General features: G+C 39.6%; 1 protein-coding gene across 13 annotated transcripts in view; it reads left to right on the top strand.

Moving 5' to 3' along the window:
* MAST2 (microtubule associated serine/threonine kinase 2) overlaps positions 1-19,336 on the top strand; it is a 208,308-nt gene that overhangs the window by 22,329 nt on the left and 166,643 nt on the right. For 10 of the 13 annotated variants that reach the window (XM_072772330.1, XM_072772329.1, XM_072772328.1 and 7 more), the window contains 2 exons: positions 8,623-8,770; positions 14,173-14,315. In XM_072772330.1, coding sequence (XP_072628431.1) covers positions 8,623-8,770; positions 14,173-14,315 — 291 coding nt within the window. The remainder of the gene's footprint in view (positions 1-8,622; positions 8,771-14,172; positions 14,316-19,336) is intronic. The other 3 variants (XM_072772337.1, XM_072772343.1, XM_072772340.1) reach the window with 1 other exon arrangement.

Genomic DNA, 19,336 nt, shown 5'->3' with positions numbered 1-19,336 from the left:
GTTCACTTTGCTTGTTAATACTGCCAGTTACCAACTTGGAGTTGTCTGTCTCTTTCTTCTGCTTCTCCCTGCCCTCTGAGTACAGGGACCAGTTTCAGATTACTCCCTGTGAGAGGGTTTCAAACTAACAATTAGAATATCCAGGGATGGGCAGCCCAGGTGGCTCAGCAGTTTAGTGCTGCCTTCAGCCCAGGGCCTGATCCTGAAGACCCGGGATCGAGTCCCATGACAGGCTCCCTGCATGGAGCCTGCTTCTCCCTCTGCTTGTGTCTCTGCTTCTCTCTCTCTGTGTCTCTCATGAATGAATAAATAAATAAAATCTTAAAAAAAAAATCCAGGGATTATTCATTTGCTTTGTAATATGTTAAATATGTAAGTCTCTAATGGCATTACTAATATACTATCACCAGTAATGATCAATAAGAACTGTTAAATTTTTTTGTATAAGCTATCTCTACCTTGCCGCTTCCATTTTGTGGTTGACCTATATATATATCCTTTCACTTTTTAAAATTTGTTTTATTTTTATTTTTTAAAAGATTTTATTTATTTATTCATGAGAGAGACACACACACACAGAGGCAGAGACACAGGCCGAGGGAGAAGCAGGCTCCATGCAGGGAGCCCAATTTGGGACTCTATCCTGGGACTCCAGGATCACGCACTGGGCCGAAGGCAGGTGCTAAACCGCTGAGCCACCCAGGGATCCCCTATATATCCTTTTAAATAATATAGCCAGTATGTACTGTAGTACAGTACATCCCTTTAATGTACATTCTACAAATGACTGCATATTTATTGCTAATCACCATGTTGATATCACTCTAGTTATTTTGATTGTATGAATCTTCTCTAGTAGAATCCTTAGGAAGGGCCTATTGGATAATATTCTGAGTTATTTTATGTTAATAACAGTTTGCAGGATGCCTGGGTGGCTCAGCGGTTGACTGCCTTCAGCTCAGGGCATGATCCCAGGGTCTGGGGATTGAGTCCTGCATCGGGCTCTCTGCAAGGAGCCTGCTTCTTCTGCCTATGTCTCTGCCCCTCTCTCTCTGTGTCTCATGAATAAATAAAATCTTAAAAAAAACAAGAGTTTGCCTGTGCCCTTTACCCTGAAGATTAGTTATCCTGGATATGAACTCGGCTCACATTGTCTTTCCTTGAGTATCTTATATATGCGATGCTATTTTTCTTTCATGCATTGCTTTTCTGATTTTCTTTCACTTATACAATTTGAGCATATTTAAGATAGCCATTTAAAGTTTACTACTAGATCTAATGCTGGGCTTCCTCAGGCATGGTTTTTGTTAATTTATTTTGATTCTTTGAATGGGCCGTACTTACTCATTTATTTGTAGGTCTTGTGATTTTTTTTGTTGTTGTTGAAAAATGAGCTTTGAATTTTGGTAACTCTGGAAATCACCTTCTCCCCTTTCTCTAGAGTTTGTTGCTTTTTGATTGTTGAAGGCTGTAATTGTTCATTGTTCATTTTGATTGTTGAAGGCTGTTGCGTTTTCCCACCTTTATTTTGCAGTAATTATATTCCTTGCACTGTGTGATACTGAAGTCTCTGTTCCTTACCTTGTGGTTTTTTTTTTTTTTTTGTTACCTTGTGTTTTGATGGAGATTTTTTTGATCACCAGGAGCTAAACAAACAAACAAACAAACAAACTTCCTAGAGGGTCTTTGCAGATGGACTTTGTGCCTCGCCAGACTAGAGATCAGCTGAGATGAAAGCTTAAAGTCTTTTTAAATCTTTCTTGAGTGTGCATTTTGCCTTGGGCTTTCTATTTTTTTTTTAAGTTTATTTATTTAATCTCTACACCCAGCATGGGGCTCAAACTCGTGACCTTGAGATCAAAAGGCATTCTTTTACAACTGAGCCAGCCAGGCGTCCCTGCCTTGGGTTTTCTAAATTATCAAATATAATAATAATATAATATATAATAAATATTAAAAATATACAGGTATTTTTAATTGTCCTAATTTTCCAAAGAAACTTTCTCCATTTCCTCCCAGCCTTCTGTTTTCCCACCATGAGCAGATTCTGAGTTAATGACATAAAGGTGTGTCTTGTGTCAGACCTTCAGGTAGCCCCAGATAAGTTAGAACAGTTATAAACAATAATTGCAAATAAGGTCTGTTGTGCTCCTGGAACCAGAGACCAGTTTCCTACCCTGGGAACACCAGCTGACATCTGCAGACCATATCGAGAAATGAGTGGGTGGGCAAGGGCAAGTAAAAATGCCACAAAGCTTTCCTAGTATTATTTTAAAAAATGATTTATTGATTAATTTAATGAAGAGAGAGAGCGCGTGCAATTGCTCATACACAAGCAGGGTGGAGGGGCAGAGGGAGACAGAGGGGAGAGAGAATCTACAGCTGACTCCCTGCTGAGCTTGGAACCCGAAGTGGGGCTGGATCCCAGGACTCTGAGATCATGACCTGAGCTGAAACCAAGAACCCAACACCCAACCAAAAGAGCCGACCAAGCACCCCACTTTCCTACTATTTTTAAGTTGACTTCTTTGATTCAGTATTTTCTTGGGCTGTAAACCTTTGACTTATTATCCAGAATTGTGACAAAGGTGGTTCTAACACTTTGTTTTTCAATTGTTTCTATGGGGGGGAGATATTGGCTTACAGCTGTGGGTTTTTGTTTTTATTATTTATTTATCTATTTATCTATCTATTTATTGACTGCTGACATTACCTCTCATTTGATTTTTTTTTTACCTCTCATTTTATTTTAATTTTTGTTTCCCTATTGATAAATGATGTTGAGGATGGTTTCATATGTTCATTTGCAATAGTTGCCTCTTGTGGAACTGTCTATTCAGTCTTTTGCTCATGTTTTCTATTGCCTTATGTGTTTTCTTATTATTCAATTGTGAAAGATCTTTCTATATACTGAATGCCCATCCTTTCTTGCATGTGTTTTGCAAATATTTTTTACTTGTGTTTGATTTGTTTTCATTTCTTAACAGTATCTTTTCATGAGTAGTAGTTTTTAAATTTGATGAAGTATAATTTATAAATTTGTTCTCTTTATTTATTTATTTTTTTAATTTTTTATTTATGATAGTCACAGAGAGAGAGAGAGAGAGAGAGAGAGAGAGGCAGAGACACAGGCAGAGGGAGAAGCAGGCTCCATGCACCGGGAGCCTGATGTGGGATTCGATCCCGGGTCTCCAGGATCGCGCCCTGGGCCAAAGGCAGGCGCCAAACCGCTGCGCCACCCAGGGATCCCTAAATTTGTTCTCTTTAAACTTGAATTTTGTATCTTCTCTAAGAACTCTAAAAGTAAAAATTTTCTGATTTTTTTTTTTTTTTTAAGATTTTATTTATTTATTTGACAGAGCGAGCACAAGCAGGGGGAAAAGCAGAGGGAGAGGGAGAAGCAGGTTCTGCTGAGCAGGGAGGGAGCCTGACGCTGGACTTGATCCCAGGACTTTTGGGATCATGACCTGAGCCAAAGGCAGATGCTCAAGGTGCTCCTACTCTTTTCTTTTGAAGTTTTATACTTCTAGGTTTTATAGTTTGTTTTCTTTTTTAAAGATTTTATTTATTTATTCACGAGAGACACATAGAGAGAGGCAGGCTCCATGAAGGGAGTGCTATGTGGGACTCGATCCTGGATCTCCAGGATCATGCCCTGGGTCGAAGGCAGTGCTAAATTGCTGAGTCACCTGGGCTGCCCAGGTTTTATAGTTTGATTCATGATCCATTTAGAGTTAATTTTTGTCTGTTTGATATGCTAGAGGTATGGGTCAAAGTTCATGTTTATACATATATATGTTTATATATGTGTATATGTGTATATATATATATACATACACACATACATAGGTAATCAAGCAAGGTTTTTTGATAGGCACTAAGGATGGACTTTGATTAATGTGGCACCTGGATTTGACTCTTGGTAGGGTAGATTGGGAAGAATCTGCTACAGAATATAGAATTCTCTTCACCTACTAGATAAGACAACTTGGGGATAAGACGACTCCTAATGAGAGTTATTAATGGAGGTTTTTAGTTTGGTACACGTTTTTAGTGTGTAGACTTCAAGATCCTGGGATCACAACCTGAACTGAAGGCAGACGCTCAACCACTGAGCCACCCAGGTGCCCCAGGGAGATGGTTCTGAGTCAGGACAGAGAATCTCTGTGAGGACTCCCAGGGAAATAGGCAAAATAGCCACAATTCAGTGCTCTGAATTAAAAGAGAAAGCTATGAGCTCTTAACAGTTGGAAGTAAAATGTAGAGACTGTATAGTCAGGCAATTTTCAGCCCCCCTCCCTCCCCTTTGGATGGTTGAACTTTACTTTGGCATGTGTTAGATATGTTATTGTTATAATATTGTTACAAAAGATATATACAAGTTATATGTAGTTTCTTTTATTTTTTATTTTTTAAAGATTATTTATTTATTCATGAGAGACACAGAGAGAGGCAGAGACACAGGCAGAGGGGAGGGAGCCTGATGCAGGACTCGATCCCAGGACCCCAGGGTCACACCCTGAGCTGAAGGCAGATGCTCAACCGCTGAGCCACCTGGGCACCCTTTTTTTTTTTTTTTTAAATTTAATTTATTTATTTGAGAATGTGAGTGAGCACCAGCAGTGAGTGGAATGAGGGAGAGGGAGAGGCTGACTCCCTGATGTGGGGCTCCATCCCAGGACTCTGGGATCATGGCCTGAGCTGAAGGCAGACACTTAACCAACTGAGCCGCCCAGGCACCCTTAGGTTATGTGTAATTTATGTCATGCTTGCTATAATTTTGCCTTTTAAAGATTTATTTATTGAGAGAGACTGTGAGAGTGAGAGCATGCATGGTGGGAAGGGACAAAAGGAGAAAAAGTCTTCAGCAGACCCCACACTGAATACAGAACCTGACGCAGGGCTCCATCTCACCACTCTGATGAGATCACGATCTGAGCCGAAACCAAGAGTTGGACACTCAACCAACTACCACCCAGTTGTCCCTAATTCTGCCTTTTAAAAATTTTCACTTAAGGGCAGCCCCGGTGGCCCAGAGGTTTAGCGCTGCATTCCGCCTGGGGTGTGATCCTGGAGACCTGGGATTGGCTCCCGGGATTGGGTCCCATGTTGGGCTCCCTGCGTGGAGCCTGCTTCTCCCTCTGCCTGTGTCTCTACCTCTCTCTCTCTGTCATGAATAAATAAATAAAATCATAAAAAAAAATTCACTTAAGAATAGTGTAGTACAGGGCAGCCCTGGTGGCTCAGCGGTTTAGCGCCACCTTCAGTCCAGGGCCTGATCATGGACACCCCGATCGAGTCCTTGTTTCCTGCCTTGTTAATTTTCCCCATTCTCACTGGCGTGAGGTGGGATCTCATTGTGGTTTTGATTTGTATTTCCCTGATGGCAGGTGATGCGGAGCATTTTCTCCTGTGCTTGTGGGCCATGTCTATGTCTTCCTCTGTGAGATTTCTCTTCATGTCTTTTGCCCATTTCATGATTGGATTGTTTTCTTTGCTGTTGAGTTTAATAAGTTCTTTATAGATCTTGGATACTAGCCCTTTATCTGATACGTCATTTGCAAATATCTTCTTCCATTCTGTAGGTTATCTTTTAGTTTTGTTGACTGTATCTTTTGCTGTGCAAAAGCTTCTTATCTTGATGAAGTCCCAATAGTTCATTTTTGTTTTGGTTTCTCTTGCCTTCGTGGATGTATCTTGCAAGAAGTTACTGTGGCCGAGTTCCAAAAGGGTGTTGCCTGTGTTCTCCTCTAGGATTTTGATGGAATCTTTTGTCACATTTAGATCTTTCATCCATTTTGAGTTTATCTTTGTGTACGGTGCAAGAGAGTGGTCTAGTTTCATTCTTCTGCATGTGGATGTCCAATTTTCCCAGCACCATTTATTGAAGAGACTGTCTTTCTTCTAGTGGATAGTCTTTCCTCCTTTTTCGAATATTAGTTGACCATAGAGTTGAGGGCCCATTTCTGGATTCTCTATTTTGTTCCATTGATCTATGTGTCTGTTTTTGTCCCAGTACCACACTGTCTTGATGACCACAGCTTTGTAGTACAACCTGAAACCTGGCATTGTGATGCCCCCAGATATGGTTTTCTTTTTTAATATTCCCCTGGCTGTTCGGGGTCTTTTCTGATTCCACACAAATCTTAAAATAATTTATTCCAACTCTCTGAAGAAAGTCCATGGTATTTTCATAGGGATTGCATTAAACGTGTATATTGCCCTGTGTAACATTGACATTTTCAGAATATTAATTCTTCCAATCCATGAGCATGGAATATTTTCCCATCTCTTTGTGTCTTCCTCAGTTTCTTTCAGAAGTGTTCTGTAGTTTTTAGGGTATAGATCCTTTACCTCTTTGGTTAGGTTTATTCCTAGGTATCTTATGCTTTTGGGTGCAATTGTAAATGGGATTGGCTCCTTAATTTCTCTTTCTTCAGTCTCATTGTTAGTGTATAGAAATGCCACTGACTTCTGGGCATTGATTTTGTATCCTGCCACACTGCCAAATTGCTGTATCAGTTCTAGCAATCTTGGGGTGGAGTCTTTTGGGTTTTCTTTGTAGAGTATCATGTCATCAGCGAAGAGGGAGAGTTTGACTTCTTCTTTGCCAATTTGAATGCCTTTTATTTCTTTTTGTTGTCTGATTGCTGAGGCTAGGACTTCTAGTACTATGTTGAATAGCAGTGGTGAGAGTGGACATCCCTGTCTTGTTCCTGATCTTAGGGGAAAGGCTCCAGTGTTTCCCCATTGAGAATTATATTTGCTGTGGGCTTTTCGTAGATGGCTGCCTTCTTTTTGTATTAGCTATAGCTTCCAGTTCTCCATCCTCCCTCCTCACTTCTGTTATAGTTATCTTAATACATCATTTGCTTTAATGTTACAATGCCTAAATATCCCCCTTTATCATTTTATCCATTTACTACTAATTAAAAAAATACTGTTTCCTTGTCTCTTCTGTGATTTTTCTTTAACTTTTTTTCTATGTTTGGGCAATTATTTATTTTTAAAAAAATATTTATTTAGTCATTCATTCATTCATTCATTCATGATAGATGTAGAGAAAGAGAGAGGCAGAGACACAGGAGGAGGGAGAAGCAGGCTCCACGCCAGCAGCCTGACACGGGACTCGATCCCGGGACTCCAGGATCGTGCCCTGGGCCAAAGGCAGGCGCCAAACTGCTGAGTCAACCAGGGATCCCTGTTTGGGCATTTATAAATTATATTCTGGATAGCCACCACCAGCCAATATTAGTACTTTCCCATGTTTGTGAGCCTACCAATCTCAGTGTGTGACCTTGGGGAGGTTAAAAAAATTAAAAAAAAAAAAATCTTACAGAGGTTGGCATTTTCCCATTTTTTTTCCCCTTGTGGGGGTTCCCCCCACCATGGCTTTTACAAGTTACTTGAGTCTTGTTCTTCAAATGACAGGTAGCATAGATTTTAGTTATTTCTTCTGTTTTTCGTTTTGTCTTTTTTTTTTTTTTTTAAGATTTTATTTATTTATTCATGAGAGACCCAGAGAGAGAGAGAGAGAGAGAGAGAGAGAGAGAGTCAGAGACGCAGGCAGAGGGAGAAGAAGCAGGCCCTATGCAAGAAGCCCGACATGGGACTCGATCCTGGGTCTCCAGGATCACACCCTGGGCTAAAGGTGGCACTAAACCGCTAAGCCACCAGGGCTGCCCTCGTTTTGTCTTTGAGCTGTCCATATTACTTTGATGTGCTACTTCTCTGTTTTAGCTTTCTTCATTGAAATATGAAAGATACGTCTCATTTGCCTTAATTTTTTTTCCAAAATAGTTTTTTTTTTTTTTAATGCTTCTAATTAGGTGAATGTTTGCTTCACAGTATCTGAATCTTGATGATATATTGGACACTGCTTACTGAGTAAAGAGGAGCAGGCATTGGGATGGAGTGGGATGTAATGGATTAAAATAAAGGCAAAGGGAGGCCTTGCCCGTGTTTCATATTGTCTGTGTTTTCTCCATAGTACTTCTGTGCTTTTTCATTGAAATGTATTTAGCTCCTATTGTAGACCTATAAAGAGAACTCTACATTTTATTTTAGCATTAGAAGCATTTCTAACTTTGTATAGCAGGTAAAGGGAGGTCTGCTATTTATTTTTAAAAACCAAAATATGTTTTTCTTTACTGCTTATAGGAAGAGTGAATAGAAGGAGAAAAGTAAATTAACATCACTAGACACATACTCATTATGGAGAAAGATGTCTTTTTTACTTTTTTTTTTTGAGTGAGAAAGAGAGAGGGAGAGGGTTGGGGGGGAGGGGTAGAAGAAAAGAGTACAGAGCTTGACTTGGGGCTTGCTCCCACAACCCTGAGATCAGGACCTGAATTGAAACTTGAGTTGGACGCTCAACAGACTGAAGCATCCAGGTGCCCCTTTGGCATTTTATAATTAGTGTCCCACAGCTTACGTAGCATACCCAAACAGCTTTTACTAAGAAATATGTTTCTAGCTTTAGCTGTTAAGCAGAAAGTATAAAAGGCTGTCATTTTTTAAACTGCAATGAGTGTTGTAGATGTGTTTAATATATAAAATCCTTACACTTTCAGAAAAAGACATTACAGATTTATATTTTGCCTTTTTTTTTTTTTTTTTAAGGATGTGATAGCTGGACTTAGTCCCCTGCTTTTCAGGAAGCTCAGTAATCCTGACATAGTTTCATCCACTGGAAAAGCTAAACTCCAACGACAACTTAGTCAGGATGACTGTAAGTTGCGGAGAGGAAGCCTGGCTAGTTCACTGTCAGGTAAGTAATTTTGTTTCTTAAGAAATGCATGACAATGTTGTCAATATTTAAGGGTATATCAGCTGACTAGGCATATTGATGGTTTCTTCTCTGGTGGTAGTTTTGTATGAATAACTTATGGAGAAAGCCAGCTTCCTGACTTTACTACCTCCTCATGACATCTCTGGTATCTAGCTCCTGAACCTGCTAGATATTTCCTAGTTGATCACTATCACTGGTTATTCTCTTTGAATTTGACTTTTGCTCTCTGCCTCACTTCTGTGGACTTCACATCCTTTGCTTCTTTTGGTTTTCTTTTTTCCATTTTCAAAAATCTATTCCAAGGCCTGCAGTGCCTGTCCACCCTATCCATAGAAAAGTCTTTAAAAAATTCAAGCGGAGGGACAGCTGGGTGGCTCAGCAGTTGAGCTTCGCCTTTGGCTCAGGTTGTGATCCCGAGATCCGGGATCGAGTCCCACATTGAGTTCCCTGAATGGAGACTGCTTCTCCCTCTGCCTCTCTCTCTCTGTCTCTCATGAATAAAGAAAATCTTTAAAAAAATTCAAGGGGAAAAAAATGATACTAGGAAGTCATGGTCCAAATAGGAAACAAAACATGACATAATTTTAAGTAATCAATAGAATATTAAAAAAGAGTCCATTTGACCTCACCTAAAAATATTAGGTTAGTAGAGAAGAATATAATCCTCCTGTACTCCTTGGAAGTTTTAAATTTCTTTTTTATTTTTTTTCCCTTTTCAGGGCCATTCCCTTGGCTCTGTCTTTCCAGTCTTTTATTGGAATTATTTTGCCAGGCATGTATTTAATCACATAGAACCATTTTTTGTTTCCATAGTGTTCTGTTCTTCTTCTTGTTTTTACTTTTAAAGTTTTTTTCTTTTTTTAAAATTTATTCATTTGAGAGAGCGACAGAGCTATCACAAGCAGAGGGAGAGGCAGAGGGAGAAGCAGACTCCCTGGTGAGCTGGGAGCCTGATGTGGGGCTTGATCCTCTGAACTGGAGATCATGACCTGAGCTGAAGGCAAACACTTAACCGTCTGAGCTACCCCATATGCCCATATTCTGTTTTTCTTTTAAGGATGTATTACCTTATTAATATTGTATGGGTGAATAAAATTTTGACTTTTGTATTAAAAAATTTTTTTTATGTTTTCTTTTGTTCCTGAATCAACTCTTTCTTTTGAGCACTTAATAACTAGAATCCATTGCTTTGCTCTGAGGTGCCAAATCCCTTCTCTCCTATGAGGTAATTGGCTATTGGCTCCTGGGAGATACAGTGTGGAAATGTGGTTGTGTTTGAGTCTCTATAGATTTTCAGTTAATCCGATTCAGCCTTACATCTTAACTTGATGTTCTCTTTGGTATCTTGCATTTCTGAGTATTGATGAACTGATATTAGATTTTGCTGGGTAGCCTGCTATCTCATTTAACTGCTATTTAACTTCAACCTCCTATGTGCTTATGATACCTTGTGTCTTTCTTTGCCCAGTTTCATTGGTTATGACTCACCTGTTTTAGATTTTTCCCAAATTTTGTTCATATCCTCAGTCAATCCTCCCTCCCTCATTATAGCCTTTGTTTGTTTATTTTACTTCTTTATTCTGATTTATTGTCCTGGGTGACAAAAGATAAAAGTATGTGCTCAATCAGCCATCTTTTTATTTATTTTTATTTTATTTATTTTTTAAAAGATTTATTTATTTATTCATGAGAGATACAGAGAGAGAGAGAGAGAGAGAGAGAGAGAAAGAGAGGGGCAGAGACAAGCAGAGGGAGAAGCAGGCTCTTCGTAGGAGCCGGATGTGGGACTTGATCCTGGACCCTGGGATCACGACCTGAGCCAGACGCTCAACCGCTGAGCCACCCAGGTGTTCCAATCAACCATCTTTTTAATTGGGAATATTTTATAATTAGCCTTTTGAGTCATTGTAAGAATAATTAGAATTTTTAAGTTTTTTTTTCTGAGTTATTTCTTTACTAAACTAGTTTCTCCATTTGTTCATATTGTTCCTTCTGTCTTATGTAGTTTGTTTTCCTCAAATTCTCAGTAATCCTTGGTATACACTTCAACCCTAGACTAGTGTGTGTTCAAATGGGTTTCTTTTGCATTGTGTAAGCCTCTTTCTCCAGCAAGCCCTTATTTTGAAGGGAGATAGAGATGTGATACTAGCCTTTGTGTATATGGATAGGGTAAGTCAAGGAGCTAGCTTTCCTCTAGGGTATATAAGATGAGGAGTGGGCAGGTGATTTGGAGAACTTGGCAGCATTTGCAGAAGGAAAGCAGACAGGCAATCTCTACCCTGGCCTTAATGGAAGTTTTGAGGAAAGAACTATTCTTATTTTTTGTAGAGGGTTTTATGGGAAGTCTTTTTGGTAAAGCATACTTTTGCGAACAGACTTGAAAGATAACTAGATTTTTTTAAAAAATTGCATTTTTCTGATTAAAAAAGTAAACATGTCAATAATAAAAAATCTGAGTTCAAAGACATACATTATGTCAAAGTGCAGTTCTTTTTTTAATTTTTTAAAATTTTTTAATTATTTAATTATTTTTTATTTTTTTAATTTTTAAATTTTATTTATTTTTTATTTTTTTAAAGTGCAGAGTTCTTAATCTTTACTTTCTCTGTCTCCCTTTCTCTAATCATTTATATGTACTTCATTATACTTAAATATACATTAGGAAATTTGTGTAAATATATACAGACTTTTTTATTTTAAAAATCAAAATTGGAATCATATGCCATACACTTCTTTTCTGCTTTCTTTACTCAACTAGAAATGTTGCATGTTTTTGTCTTGACTAAATTTTGAGCTTTATTCTTCTTCTTCTTATTATTAACGGGTTCAGTATTTCATTATGTGGAGATACTATAATTTCTTTAAATTATAATAAACATCTTATTTTTTATTCTGGTGAGCATTGCTAAAGGGAGCATTTTGGTCTATTAATTTTTCATTATACTACATTCCTACAGGTGGAGTGTTGGGTACAAACATATTCAAATTAAAATTTTAGTAAGTTTTGCTAAATTGCCTTACAAATAATTTGTATCACATTTTGTTTGCAATAAAAGGTTATGTTGTAGCAAAAACAAAACTAAAAGCTTTTGCTCACACCTTTATAAGAATGAGTATTTCCATGTTGAATAGGATTTGCCAGGAAGAGGAAAGGTTTTCAAGCGAATTGGGTGATCAGGATAAATTCAGGTGAAAATGCAGGGCATGATATTGAAGTTGATTGAGCAAATGGGTGGGGGAAGGTGTTGAAGGAGATGAAGTCAGGAAGATAATCTGGATTTATGGAAGATCTCTTTAGTTTTTTAAAAGTTTAGCTAATTATTATTTTTTAAAGACTTGTTTATTTATTCATGATAGAGAGAGAGAGAGAGAGAGAGAGAGAGAGAGAGAGGCAGAGACACAGGAGGAGGGAGAAGCAGGCTCCATGCCGGGAGCCTGACACGGGACTCAATCCCAGGACTCCAGGATCGCGTCCTGGGCCAAAGGCAGGCGCTAAATCGCTGAACCACCCAGGGATTCCCCCCCCTTCTTTTTATAAATTTATTTTTTATTAGTGTTCAATTTGCCAACATACAGAATAACACCCAGTGCTCATCCTATCAAGTGCCCCCCCTCAGTGCCCGTCACCCAGTCACCCCCAACGCCTGCCCACCTCCCTTTCTACTACCCCTAGTTCGTTTCCCAGAGTTAGGAGTCTCTCATGTTCTGTCTCCCTTTCTGATATTTTCCACTCATTTTTTCTCCTTTCCCCTTTATTCCTTTTCACTATTTTTTATATTCCCCAGATGAATGAGACCATATAATGTTTGTTCTTCTCCGATTGACTTATTTCACTCTAGCTAATTATTTTAGTAGGGAGTCATCAGAAATTTTTTAGGGTAGGGAATGATACCACATTTGTCTTGATTAAATCACTAGCAGCAATGTGAGGAATATTACAAAGGAAGAGGTTGAAATAGGACTTGCACCTCAATTAGAAAGTCATTGCAATTCTAGATACTCCATCTTTATTTTTTATTTTATTTTATTTTAAGATTTTATTTCTTTATTCATGAGAGACACAGAGAGAGGCAGAGACACAGGCAGGGGGAGAAGCAGGCTCCTCGCAGGGAGCCTGATGTGCGACTGGATCCCTGGACTCCGGGATCACGATCTGAGCCAAAGGCAGATGCTCAACTGCTGAACCACTGAGGCATCCCAATACTCCATCTTATAAGTCACATATAAGTGATTTTCTTGTAGTCCTTTTTATTTTTTTAAAAGATTTTTAAAAATTTTATTTTTATTTATTTGACAGAGAGAGATACAGACCGTGTGAACACCAGCAGGGAGAGCAGCAGGCAGAGGGAGAGAGATAAGCAGACTCCCCACTGAGCCGAGAGCCAACACAGGGCTCAATCCGAAGACCTTGGGATCATGACCCTAGCCTAACTAAGGCAGATGCTTAACTGACTGAGCCACCCAGGCGCACCTCTTATAGTCTTTCATTGGGATTAAGGCAGTCAGTCAGTCTGGACTGAATACCTGTAGTCTGTCCAGAGCATCAAAGATTAAGTATTCATCTTCTGGAAACCTAAGGGCCAAACTTGTCTAGGAGAACTATCAGCTCCCTTCATGTTGCATTGAGTTGATGAGAAATGAAGTAGCATGGAAGGGACTGGAAAGCTCCCAGCCTGCTAGGTTGGGTGTCAGGGTTGGGTGCTGGCATGGTGGTAGATATTATAGAGAATTTAGAGAACTAAATTCTAAATTATTATTATAGAGAACTCTATAGAGAACTCTGAACTCTGAATAGAGTTCAGTTCAGTATTCCACTTAAATTCTCCTCTCTACCAAGACAGTTGGAATTTTTAAAGGGCTACAGATTCCTTTTTTTTTTTCTTTAGATTTTATTTCATAAGAGACACACACAGAGAGGCAGAGACATAGGCAGAGGGAAAAGCAGACTCCATGCCGGGAGTCTGATGCAGGACTCCATCCCAGGATCCCAGGATCAGGACCTGAGTCAAAGGCAGATGCTCAACCACTGAATCTTTAGGGCTGCAGATTCTTTTTTTTTTTTTTTTTAAAGATTTATTTATTCATTCATTCAGAGAGAGCGAAGAGAGAGGCAGAGACACAGGCGGAGGGAGAAGCAGGCCCCATGCAGGGAGCCCGACGTGGGACTCGATCCCGGGTCCCCAGGATCACACCCCAGGCTGCAGGCGGTGCCAAACTGCTGCGCCACCCGGGCTGCCCAGGGCTACAGGTTCTAAAATGAATGTGGCGGAACTTCATTTTGTTTTGGATCACTATACTTTTATTTTTTGATATCATTGTATATTTTTATTCATTAATCAATAAATAATTACAAGTATATTTTCTAAACCCTATGTTTAAAGGTAAGCAGCTGCTCCCCTTGTCCAGCAGTGTACATAGCAGTGTGGGACAGGTGACTTGGCAGTCTTCAGGAGAAGCATCAAACCTGGTTCGAATGAGGAACCAGTCCCTTGGACAATCTGCGCCTTCTCTTACTGCTGGCTTGGTAAGTGTTAGTAAAGATGGTCCCTTGCTCTATGAACAAATTCTTGATTGCTATGGCCACATTTATTATTATTATAATTTTTTTTAGGATTTGGATAGTTTAATTTTTCAAAGTAAAGTATAGAAAAAGAATGGAATTTATTTATTTATTTTTAAAGATTTTATTTATTTATTCATGAGAGACACACAGAGAGAGAGGCAGAGACACAGACAGAGGGAGAAGCAGGCTCCACGCAGGGAGCCCGATGTAGGACTTGATCCTGGTACTCCAGGATCATGCCCTGGGCCGATGGCAGATGCTCAATCACCGAGCCACCCAGGTGTCCCAAAAGAATGGAATTTAATTGAATATATTTTGATTGCTCTCTTACGCTGTTGTTGGTACTGATTAAGTTGGAAGAGTTAAGAAAAAAGATTTAGTATGATTGAATGAATGAATACATTTTCTGGGAAAGAACTTTCTCATAGACAAGATTCTTGACCTTGTGAAGTTACGTTGCTTCTGTGTACAGCTCTGTGATATACTATTTAGTACATGAGGGTAGGATACTGAGCAGTTTAGTATGTATTGGATGCAAGAATGAGCCTTTCCTTGTCTAGGATCTGTATGATAGACAAATCTAACAAAAGTTAAGTTGTGTAGTCTGTTGTTTTCTGCCTGTGATTGTATCTTCTACCCCTTTACCCTCAGTACCTCTACCTTTTTACTTAAAGTACCTATTGACTTCCTGCCGATCTCACATTCTTCCTAAAGGACAAGGCACACTAGTTATTTTCAGGGTACAATAATAGTAACTTGTTCACATTAAAATATAATCTCATCTATTCTTTGAGATTATAAATCTTTTGTGTTGGCATGTATGGGTTAAGAAAGCTTTGTCCCGGGATCCCTGGGTGGCGCAGCGGTTTGGCGCCTGCCTTTGGCCCAGGGCGGATCCTGGAGACCCGGGATCGAATCCCACGTCGGGCTCCCGGTGCATGGGGCCTGCTTCTCCCTCTGCCTGTGTCTCTGCCTCTCTCTCTCTCTCTCTCTCTGTGTGACTATCATAAATAAATAAAAATTTAAAAAAAAAAAAAAAAAAAGAAAGCTTTGTCCCTTTGTCCATCTTGGGAAGTGGGGGTAGGGGAAGAAGTCTTCTATAGCAGGTGGGAGGTTAATTCTTGGATCAGAAGATTTTTTTTTTTTTAAGATTTTATTTATTTATTCATGAGAGAAGAGAGAGAGAGAGAGAGAGAGAGAGAGAGAGAGAGAGGCAGAGACATAGGCAGAGGGAGAAGCAGGTTCCATGTAGGAAGCCCGATGAGGGACTCGATCCTGGGGTTCCGGGATCATGCCTTGAGCCAAAGGCAGACACTCAACCACTGGGCATCCTTGGATCAGAAGATTTGTTTATGATCTGAAGTTTGTGACTCTTAGACCATAGGGAGAATTAGAAACTTTTCTACCCCTTAACTTTTTATTTTGAAAATTTGGGATATGGTGAATACCCACATACACTCACTTAAATTGGCCAATTTGGCTGTAACTTTATATTTTGTCACATTTGCTTTATCTGTGTGTGTGTATGTATGTATTTTTTTCCCTGAAACATTTCAAAGCAAGTCACAGACCTTATGATGCCTCATCCTTCCGTATTTTTTGTAAGACCAAGGACAGTCTCCTAAATAAATACAATATATTATCAGATCCAAGAAGTTTAACACCAGTTTAATAATAGCATCTAATATAAAGACTGTGGTTAAATTTCCCCACTTGTTCTCAGCATGCTATTAGAGCCCTGCTTCTTCCTTTTAACCTCTGGAATGTAAAAAAAGTATATAGATTCATGTACCATCATTGAGATTGAAGATTAATTGATTTTTTTTAAAGATTTTATTTATTTATTCTGAGAGACACACAGAGAGAGGCAGAGACATAAGCAGGAGAAGCAGGCTCCCCACAGGGAGTTTGATGCAGGACTCCATCCCAGGACCTCAGGATCAGGACCTGAGCCACAGGCGATGCTCAACCACTGAGCCACCCTGGTGCCCATGACTGATTGATTTAGATTTTAAAGTAATCTCTTGGGGTGCCTGGGTGGCTCAGTCGGTTAAACGTCTACCTTTGGCCTGGATCATGAACCCAGGGTCCTGGGATCAAGCCCCATGTAGGGCTCCCTCCCTGCTCATTGGGGAGCCTGCTTCTCCCTCTGCCCCTCCCCTTGCTTGTGCTTTCTCTTTCTCTCTCTCAAGTAAATAAAATCTTAAAAAAGGAAATAATCTCTACACCCAATGTGGGGCTCAAACTCACAACCCTTGAGATGAGGAGTTGTACTCTACTGATTGAGCCAGCCAGACACCCTCCCATCATAGAGAATTTGATCCAGTGGAATTGGGGTGGGTCCTAGGGATCTGTATTTTTTCTAAAGCATAATAACTGGTTTTAACATGAACCTTTGAGAATTACAGCCACTAAGGTAAAGCTGAATGTTTTGTTTTAAAGTGTTGTGTTGCAGAGGGAATTCCTGGACTGAGATTGCTGGAGTCCAAGCCCAGGCCAACTGAAGTAGAATTTATATGAAATGAAGTCAATTTCATTCCTGAATTACTTTTTCTTTTTAAAAGCTTATTGAGATATAATTCACATAAGATACAAGAACGCCTGGTGGCTCAGTGGTTGAGCGTCTACCTTTGGCTCAGGACGGAATCCCTGAGTCCCCGGATTGGGCCCTGCATCAGGCTCTCTGCATGGAGCCTGCTTCTCCTCCCTCTTCGTATGTCCCTGCCTCTCTCTGTGTCTCTCATGAATAAATAAATAAAATCTTAAAAAAAAAAAAAGATACAATCGACCCAATTAAACTGTACTATTCAATGATTTTTAGTATATTCACGGGTATATGCAGCTATCACTGTAGTCAATTTTAGAATATTTTTATCACTTTAGAAAGAAAGAATCCCTGTACCCTTTGGCTGTCACCTCTTTTTTTATTTTAAAGATTTTATTTATTTATTTGAGATATATAGAGAGTGATAGAAAGCACGAGCAGGGAATAGAGGGAGTGGGAGAAGCAGACTCTGCTGAGCAGGGAGCCTGAGGTGGGACTCCATCCCAGGACCCTGGGATCATGACCCAAGCCAAAGGCAGACGGTCAACCATCTGAACCACCCAGGTGCCCCTAGTTGTCACCTCTTTATTCTCTCCTCCCCTCAGCACTATGTAACCATTAATCTATTTTCTACCTCTGTACATTGCCTATTTTGTACATTTCATATAAATTGATTTATATAATATGTGCCCTTTTGTGACTGGCTGCTTTCGGTTAGCATGATTATTTTTAAGATCTATCCATGTTGTAGCATTAACAGTACTTCATTCCTTTTTATCACTGAATAATATTCCGTTGTATGGATATACTACATTTTATCTGTCAGTTGATGGATATTTGGGTTGTTTCTTCCTTTTGACTGTGATGAATAATGCTTCTATGAACATTTGTTTAAAGATTTACATGTGGCCATGTTTTAATTTTTTTTTTTTGGTATATACTTAGGAGTAGAATTGTTTGGTTGTATGTTACTGTGTGTTTAACATTTTGAGGAATTACCAGACTGTTTTCCAAAGTGGTTGCACCATTTTATAATCCTATCAGCAGTGTATGAGGATTTTTTATTTCTTTATATCCTCACTAATATTTGCTATTGTCTTTTTTTTTTTAAAGATTTTATTTATTTATTCATGAGGGACACACAGAGAGGTAGAGACATAGGCAGAGGGAGAAGCAGACTCCCTGTGGGGAGCCTGATGCAGGACTTGATCCCAGGACCCCTGAATCATGACCTGAGCCAAAGGCAGATGCTCAACCACTGAGCCATCTAGGTGCCCCGATTGTCTTTGATTTTACCTATCACAGTGGGTCTGAAGTGGTATCTTGTGGTTTTGATTCTCAGTTTCCTAATGACTAATGACATTGAGCATCTTTTTTTTTTTTTTTTTTTTTTCTTTAAGATTTTATTTATTTGGGATCCCTGGGTGGTGCAGCGGTTTGGCGCCTGCCTTTGGCCCAGGGCGCGATCCTGGAGACCCGGGATCGAATCCCACGTCAGGCTCCCGGTGCATGGAGCCTGCTTCTCCCTCTGCCTGGGTCTCTGCCTCTCTCTCTCTCTCTCTCTCTCTCTCTCTCTCTGTGACTATCATAAATAAATAAAAAATTAAAAAGATTTTATTTATTTATTCATGAGAGACAGAGAGAGAGAGAGAGGCAGAGACCCAGGCAGAGGGAGAAGCAGGCTCCATGCAGGGGGAGAGAAAGAGAGAGAGAGAGAGAGAGAGGCAGAGAGAGAGGCAGAGACACAGGCAGAGGGAGAAGCAAGCTCCATGCAGGGAGCCCGATGTGGGACTCGATCCCGGGTCTTCAGGATCAGGCCTTGGGCTGAAGGCCGCAGTAAACCGTTGAGCCACCCGGGCTGCCCCAGGGCATGTTCTTTTAAAAAGTATTATACAATCATATTATTATTTTGTATGCTTCTAGATGGGAAAAAAACTTAGATGACATCTTATCCAAGATTAACTTTGTCTTTTAAAAAAATTTATATACAGTTGAAAATCTGGTGTTAAAAGTAACATGGGAGAAATACTTATGGCTTAGAACTTGGAAGACCAAGATATACATGATACTTAGCTGTCTGAATTTGAGTAAAGATGACTTATTTGAGCCTTTTCCCCCACATCTTGCTGCTTTGCTTTCTCATGAATATGTAAGTAATCTCTAAAGCTTTGATCTGTGTTTTCTGTATTTCTGGATGTGAATCCACTGAACTATATCATCATGTCTACGACTCCATCTACTTGTTCTGCCTTTCTCTTCCTCTAAATCAGTTCTTCCTTGTTATTCCCTGTCTTGTTAAACAGTGCTATTACCCACCCAGTAGCTGAAAGCCAGAGACCTGGAAATCTTTCTTGTCTCCTCCTCTATCTTTCCCCTACCCTCTCATCCAGTTACCCAGAGAGCCTTAGCTTTCAACGTGTTCAGGTGGTATACTTTT

Source organism: Canis lupus, chromosome 13, assembly GCF_048164855.1.
Source record: "Canis lupus baileyi chromosome 13, mCanLup2.hap1, whole genome shotgun sequence".
NCBI classification, from domain to species: Eukaryota; Metazoa; Chordata; class Mammalia; order Carnivora; family Canidae; genus Canis; species Canis lupus.
This window is presented reverse-complemented; position numbering and strand designations above follow the sequence as displayed.